The 7,708-nt window shown below is 40.6% G+C and overlaps 2 protein-coding genes across 2 annotated transcripts; one reads left to right on the forward strand and one right to left on the reverse strand.

The window, feature by feature from the left end:
• Positions 1–2,021: 2,021 nt before the first annotated feature.
• LOC115622703 (zinc carboxypeptidase) lies at positions 2,022–4,672 on the reverse strand. Its single transcript, XM_030516733.1, has 6 exons — positions 4,604–4,672; positions 3,663–4,543; positions 3,086–3,601; positions 2,854–2,947; positions 2,336–2,632; positions 2,022–2,266 (listed from the first exon to the last, which is right to left on the reverse strand). The coding sequence occupies exons 2-6, from the start codon at positions 3,810–3,812 to the stop codon at positions 2,073–2,075; spliced, it is 1,251 nt and encodes a 416-aa protein (XP_030372593.1). The 5' UTR covers positions 3,813–4,543; positions 4,604–4,672; the 3' UTR covers positions 2,022–2,072.
• A 1,332-nt stretch (positions 4,673–6,004) lies between these two features.
• Positions 6,005–6,526, forward strand: LOC115622371. Its single transcript, XM_030516293.1, has one exon. The coding sequence runs from the start codon at positions 6,065–6,067 to the stop codon at positions 6,524–6,526; it is 462 nt and encodes a 153-aa protein (XP_030372153.1). The 5' UTR covers positions 6,005–6,064.
• Positions 6,527–7,708: the final 1,182 nt, after the last annotated feature.

The raw sequence follows: 7,708 nt of genomic DNA on the forward strand, positions 1-7,708 counted from the left end.
CAGCAGATAACTGAGCTGTGTAGAGGGAGAGTAGAGCTAAGAATGAAAAGATGAGCGCGTGAACGCTAATAATACAAATGGTTCCTCCCCTTAAAGTCGCCTTTAAGCTTATTGTGAAAGCTGTAGAGGGGAACAGAATGTTTCACTGTAATTGTCTAGAAATTTTCAAGTTAAGTCTCAAATTATTTACAGATTGGGACCACTTTTGGATCATCAAACACGGCTTTAAAGAATTTAAAGGGTTTAGTAAAAAAAAAAATTAAAGTAATACACCTAATTCTGTTTTTACACGGTCATTTTTATCGGTTTTGATTTAACACGTTTTGAAAATTAAATATTTTTTATTCCATTTAGTACGATTCAAAAAAAAAAAAACATGATCAATGTATTTTTTACACGTTTTTTTTTTACATGACTTTTTCTGAAACCAATGTACCGTGTAAAAACAGAATGAGGTGTACTACGGAAGGCACTAATATAATAATGTATCCTTATTAGTCAGTGAATTACTTTCTAAGGCCAATTTTAGCAGCATCATAAAATATACACAATAAACTAAAAGATCCCTTACCACGAAAATGGTTATTTTTGAAATATAAGTTTTCAAGAATATATTCAAGAGGTTTCAGATTTCTTAAAGCTCTGAAGAGCCAACTTTGTCCACCGAAAAAGGATCTATTACTTTAATTAGACATAATGCGCATTTGCGTGTATTTCTCTCGTGTGATTTGTTTCAATTCGTTTGAAGGGGTTTTAGCTGTCAAAGCCAAAAGGATGGTCCAAACGGTTGTGGAAGCCAACCCAGCACCTTCTAGTGCTCTGTACAGACATCTTACATAACTCAAAGGGAAAAATTCATCACCGCAATATGCGCAACAAAAAGAAAGTGGCAGCAAGAAAATTGTCATAAAGGTGCAACTGACAACAGCAACACAAACTAGCAATAGCAGAAACGCAAGTAAATTTCAATTTATATGCAGAATGAGCAGTGAGCCAAAGAGGCGACCACTGACACATACACACACACACAGCTACACACACACAAAGGCACACACACCAGCCACACACATATGTGTGCATGCAGGAGTGGAAAGGAAGGGAGTCGCGTACATCGTATGCGCAAAAAGTGTCAACGGTATATTTTACTCGAAATTTCCAAGATTTTTTCCGAGTTTCCTTCTTCTATTTTGTTTTTATGTTTTTTTTTTTTTGGTTTTTTGTGGCTGCTCTCTGCACTGCGTCGCAAGATGGAAACGCAATTTCATTAGACAAATTGAAAAAAATAAGTGCAAGCGCACATAAAAGCATCTACTTGTACGAGCTGAGGCTGTCTATATGTTCACCGTTATGTGGTACGGCTATACATACTCGTATATGTATATAAAAATTCGTATATTCTAGGTGGCAGACAGGCGCCATGTTGTAGATGTTGTTGAAGAATTTCGTTGGCTGGCAGCTCGATTTGCGATTCGTTGCGTTTATTTTTATTTGCTGGATGCGCATACGAGTAGGAGCCATCCACACATTCACACACACACACATCTGCCACACACATATACACATTCCTACACATAAGCATACATAAGCTTTCGCCAACACAGCCACGACAATCGCAGGATGCTGCGCGCGTTGAAAAGAGGCGGAGACTTTGGACTTCGACAACGGCGCCTTTCACACTTGGAAAAAGGCAAAAAGAAAAAAAAAATAAAACGAAAGCCAAGCAAAGCAACAAACATAAACAACTGAGCAAAAAAATGTAGCAGCAGCGGCGCAGAACCGTTAGGACTGCTCCTGTTCCTGTTCCTGCTGCTGCTGTTGCTGCTGCTCCTCTACTTCTTCTTCTTCTTATCAGCGCAACTCGGCAAATTTCGTTTCGGTTTTCCATTTTGCGTCTCGCACGCGCGCTGATTGGAAGCTTCGGCATTTCGCTCGTTTTTGGGGCGGAGCAAAAGCTTAACAAGCAGTGGCGGCCACACTGCTTTGTCAACGGGGGTTCTCTGTTGGGGCATGGCCTGCACAACTGCTTGTCAAGGGGGATTTTTATTTCGAAAGAAATTTGCGTTTGTCTACCTTCACAAAATATCAATTTCACGTGCGGCCATTATCATGCCAACAAATCCATCCGTCACTTCACGAGCCACGGGTATTATATCTTCCGGTGGCAGTACAAAACCGTATTCTCCCTTATCACGTAACTCTATGGTGTAGGGTATGGGTATGTTCTTCACGCCATAGGCCCACTCCTTGCCCGAACCGGAAACCTTGTCTGATATATGATATGTGAAATGCATATAAATACTTATTGATTCGAATAAAAGGGGTCTTGAGCACTTACATAGGGTGGTGGCACTGGAACCATAGGTAAATTCCGTTTGATAGCGTCTGTAGAGGGCGTTGGCAAAGCCTTCGGCTACGTGCATCATTTGTGGATAGTGGTCGGGAAATTCGTCATCTACATGACCCCATGGAGAGAGCACGTACTGACCATAGGAGTGCAGTGATATATAGATCTTAATAGTATCCTCGGGTATGGAATTGTTTATGTATGTGGTCAACTGATGAATCTCTACGTCGGATTCGGCAGAGGGTCCAGCATAAATCTCCGAGCAGGGATCAGATTCAGCTCCCACCACTGAAATTATAAAGATAAAGATTGTAAAAAAAAGAATTACTATAATCTGAGAGCGAGGCAAATCTGAGGTTTGACTTAAGAGAAGAAAAATATGAAAATCTACAAAATTGAGAATAAAGTTCTTAAAAAAAAGGTAAAGCTTATATGAGAGCGAGAAATGGAGCGGAACTGATACTAGAAATGAGATATTGAGAACGTAGAACGAAAAAGAGAAAACTCACACATCCAAAGAAAATCAAAGTTACGATTTAAATCCGTGCCAATACAGTTGCCAGTCGGATCGGAGGGCAGACGCGACTTGCGCCAGAGTCGTTCCTACAGGTAATAGGGAAAGCAATAAAGATAAGTTCCCATAAATTTATTATTATGGAAGTAATAATATGGCCGTACGATAAGCGTCTATAAACGGCGGCATAATTGCAATTGATTAGATCGATTATTTGTAGCTCTTACCACTTCGTGTGAGTAAACGAAACCGTCCACATTCAGAACTGGTATTATATACCAATCGACATTTAGTGCTATGTCACGCACCCCCGGATTACGAGGCACCAGTAGCTCGTCAATGAAGTAGGTGATGGTAGCCGAGGTAATCCACTCGCGCGCATGTATGTTGGACTCAATGAAGACAGCCTTGTTGCCCGGCTTGTAGGAGATTTTGATGCCACGTATAGGTCGTCCCTCGTACGAGTTGCCAATGATGAAAGGTGTCACAATGTTGGGGTAACGCGCCTCGATCACATCCAGCCAGGCATAGATCTCATCCAGCGTATGGAACTGCGTCCACTCCATATAACCAGTACGTTGCTTTGGCCTCTGGCCATCGATCAGCGTCTGGACGTTCTCGATTTTGGTCGCATAAGTAATGTTGTGGCCCACTAGTAGCTGCTCGAAGGCTAATTGTGTCTCGGGTGGCAGCATAACGTCTGCTTCTTCGCCCAACTTTCTTATTTCGCGCCAAGTGCTTAGCTGCAAGGTTCCACACTTCTTTTATGGGGGAACCACTTGACAAGTTGAAACAAGAACTCACCTGCAACTGGCGCTCATTGGTGTTGAGTAGCTCGAACTCTTCCAGCCGATCTATGCGCACCTTATAGACCTTGTAGTGGTCGTAACGCACCTCTGCGAGCGTACACCCTAAGCAGCCCAGTAGCAGCAAATATTTGAGAACCATTCCCATGTCGTACCTTTCAATTGGCAGTCAACTTATGGACTGAGAATTGTCGTGCTAGTTTTGAGGCGATAAGCTCGGGCAAGGTTTTTTATCACCTAATTGCCTAGCTATGGTAGCTGCCAGTAGCTACCAATACCAATGGGTCGTTATCAGCGCCCCGTGACGTCACGAGCGGTGGAACAGGCGAGTGGAGATGCAAGTGTTGCGGCTAAGTTGAAGCTGCAACTTCAACTTCAACTTGTCTGGGCAAGCCCCCAGTACTTAGGCTGTCTCTCAACTTTGCACATAAATTTCGTGCAACGGCAGCCCATTTCATTGTAGGTCATTGCATAATGAAGTTGCCGCCCTGAGGCACATAAATTTTCGCCAGTTGAGATTTCTGTTTGACTTGCGGTTTGCTGCAAAACTTCACTGGTTGGCTCAAGCGCGGGTCTTAGTGCGAAATGTTGTTTAGGTTGTCTTCCATTTTTTTTTATTATTTTTTGTTTTCTTACACGCCACGTTGTCCTGCCATTGTGTCCTGCGGCGAGTGCTTAAGGGACTTTAGTTGGCTATATTTTTGCGTGGGTATTAGAGGCGGCCCATTGTCGCTGCATGAGGTGCGTTCCAACATGTGTCCTCATGCTTCTTAAGTCCTTGCCAGTGTGTCCAGGTGGGGAGGGGTAGAGCAAGGTAGGCACAGTAAATGATTTTTGGTTGGGAGGGATAGAGTGCATAGAAGGCGTACTAAAAGATGGCTAAAAACGCTAAGTGTGAGTCAGTGGGGTGCTTATAATGTTGCGAAGGTATGTACTTACATACATATAAAGAAGACAGACCTCATATTAACATTCGCACAGAAATTAGATGAAGGCTTTCCAAAACAATGATGTAGGAAACATATTATTTTTTCTATACTAAATCAGACTTTAATTCCCAATGAAAACTTTCCGAAACTAAAAAAAATAAATAGGAAACATACAAGTATAATGTTATCTATAATAAATCAGACTTTTTTTTTTTTTGATTTAAGTTACTTTGCACCGTTTAGTGCAAAGAATTATTTGGCCGTCCACGTTAGTTACGAGAAAAACGCCATCACCAATTGTGTTTTTAGAGCGATGTTAACATTTAAACATTAGCCTTAATTGTGTTTAGAAATTGTGTGATTGATTTGTATGAGCTTGTATTTTCGTTAGCAAAGAAGTTATAAATGCTGTTATACTTTAGCAGTGTTTAGAATTGCTGTCTGGTAAATCAGACTTTAATTCCCAATGAAAACGACTTTTTTTGTGTTACAAAACGATGAACAGTTTTCGATTATAGAGCGCCTTATATAATATTCAAAATTGATGATCAAAAAATGGAGATTTAAATAAACACTAGAGGATGATAGAGGAAGCCTCCTCCCAGTCTAATTCCCAGTAATTTCTCGAAAACAGTTGCAAAACAACATTTTCGGTCTAGAATTTTGGACGAAAATATAGGAAATTTTTATTTTTTTATTATTTTTATTTTTAAAAATTAAATATTGTACTAATATTAATATTAGTTTACCGAGCACTAGCTCCTAGGGCCTTCGACTCGATATAGGAAATTACTTTATCATTTCTTTACAGCCCAAGCATTTATACTACGTATTAACCTAAGAGGGTATTATCTAGAGCATTCAAAAATATATTTAATATATATAACACTTTCGGTCCCAATTCCTCAAACCTTTGATTGCCCATTTCGTTTCAATAATTATGTTTTATGTTATAATGGTTTAGTTAATGTCTAATGTTTTAGTTACATGTTTATTTCGTAAAGTGTTGTTTTCTAATTTAGAAACTGTGGAGTTCCGAAAAAATCGGCACACCAAATAATCGGCACAAAAGTCTTCCCAGGTCCCTCTGCCCATCTATCCCAATCAGCCGCCTAAAGAGATCTTACTAACTAACCCCAATAGTGAAATGTTTTCACTATAAATGTAAAAATGTATAGAATGTAATGTTAAACTGTAAAACTTATGTCTCGTTTATGTATGTAAAATGTTATGTCATGGCCTAATTTGCAGGTCCATTCATAATAATATGATATAATATTTTAAAAAAAAGAAACGATTGAAAACTTACATATACAAGTAATATCACTAATAAATCACGCACTCTACCTTCGCTCTTTCATTGCTTTGAAATTTGTGTTTTTATAAAATGTATCGAAATATTTCTGTCAAAATATGAAATTATTTTATTAAGATCAGACGCTTGAGCTCTCAACTTCTTAGTGGCGAAGCCATGAGGCGTTGGACAATCTACTTGATTCTGCTTGGTGCCTGCTGGATTATATTGCTACGTCCTAGTCTGCATCTGTATCGGGAGTCTGGGCATTATAAACTAGGTGTAGCTATTAACAATGTTTTTGCAACCTTTGGAGAAGCCAATATATATACCCTGCCCGCCGCTTTGATCTTTAAATTAAGAAGCAGACACTTGGTTGTGGGTGAGGCCGGGCACATCCATAGTCTCAATTGGGTATTCATGCTGCCCTATCTGCTGCACTGCATCCATAGCTATGTGAGTAGCGTGCAGCACGTGTTCAGCCTGATTGCAGACCAGTCTGTGGTGGCAGCCGAGAACTATGGACCCATTTATATGAAGATTATTATGATGTTCGGCATGCAGCTGCTCTCGGCACTAGAGATCGCCTATGTCCTCTTCTATGGTGTTCCGCAGCAGGAGGAACAAGTCGTTGAGTGAGCGACTGAGCAGCTTTGCAGTCCAGACCCGATTTCTCTTCAATAATTTGTGTACTTGTTACAACAATTAAAACCGGCTTATTTGATTAGGCCGCTAATTGCCAAGCGAGCGTGGGCGTCGCTAACGCCTTGCTGGCGGTTACAATAAATTTTTGCACATTAATTTCTTATCAGCGGAGCCGTGCGGAAGCGGCGTAATAAACCAGCCGCAGGATTAAAGCGTCGCTAGATTACAGCGAGTACAACTTGTGCGCAGGCATAAGGACGAAACTTCTACAAACTTTCAACACCTTTGAGCAACAGCAAAAGCCGCAAGTAGCAGGCAGCAGCGCGAAGGCGCGGAGGCGCTGGTGTGGAAATTCGTAAAACTTTGCCAAAGAAAAACGCGGGTGCGCGTGCGATAAGCCGGGAAAGCATTTTTAATTGGCCAGAGCCGAGGACTTTCAAGGTTTGGGTTTGGGTGCTCAGTGCCAAGTGCCAAGCAATACGAGAGTTTTCCTTGTTGTGAGCTTAGCGTGCTTTAAATTGTCATAAATTTTCCAGCACCACCAACACTTTCAGAGTGGTATTACAGTACATTACTTTTTTATAGTCGTTTAAAAAAAAACTGTAAAAAAAACAAGAAATACGGGGAGAACTATAGCATAAATTTGCTCGGCAACGTGGCGTATGCGCAACATTTGTGGCTTGCATGAGCGCGGCAAATGTCAATGCCGGAAAGTGTTTAGCATTTTCTTAGCTTGTCAGCAACCAGAGCAAGAAGTGGACTTAATTAGCCTCAAAATGTCTTGAGCGCCACAAAATTGGCAACTTTACATGGCACGAGTACAAGCCAGCGACAAAATGTGGTTGTCGTTGGAAGGAAGGAAGGAAGTTGCATGTTTGCCTCAAGTTCAATTTGCTTGTTCGAATGTGCTGGCCAACATATTGGGGTCAGCTTGACTTGGGGAAACTCAAAAGAGCACAATAAGGTGCTGTCAAACCACAGAAGGGATTCGAATTCTCGACAGCTTTATGAAAAGTGGACTTCAACATTTTGTCTGATTCTTTAAATTAAGATAAAACCTCTACAATATTCCCTGTACCCAATGGGTAATGGTATCGACACATTCAGATTCTTTAAATTAAGATAAATACTCTACACTAATCTCACATTTTTAAAATTTAAAATTTTTTAGGTTGT

The sequence above is a fragment of the Scaptodrosophila lebanonensis genome, unplaced genomic scaffold (genome assembly GCF_003285725.1).
Source record: "Scaptodrosophila lebanonensis strain 11010-0011.00,11010-0021.00 unplaced genomic scaffold, SlebRS2 tig00000043-arrow-pilon, whole genome shotgun sequence".
NCBI lineage: Eukaryota > Metazoa > Arthropoda > Insecta > Diptera > Drosophilidae > Scaptodrosophila > Scaptodrosophila lebanonensis.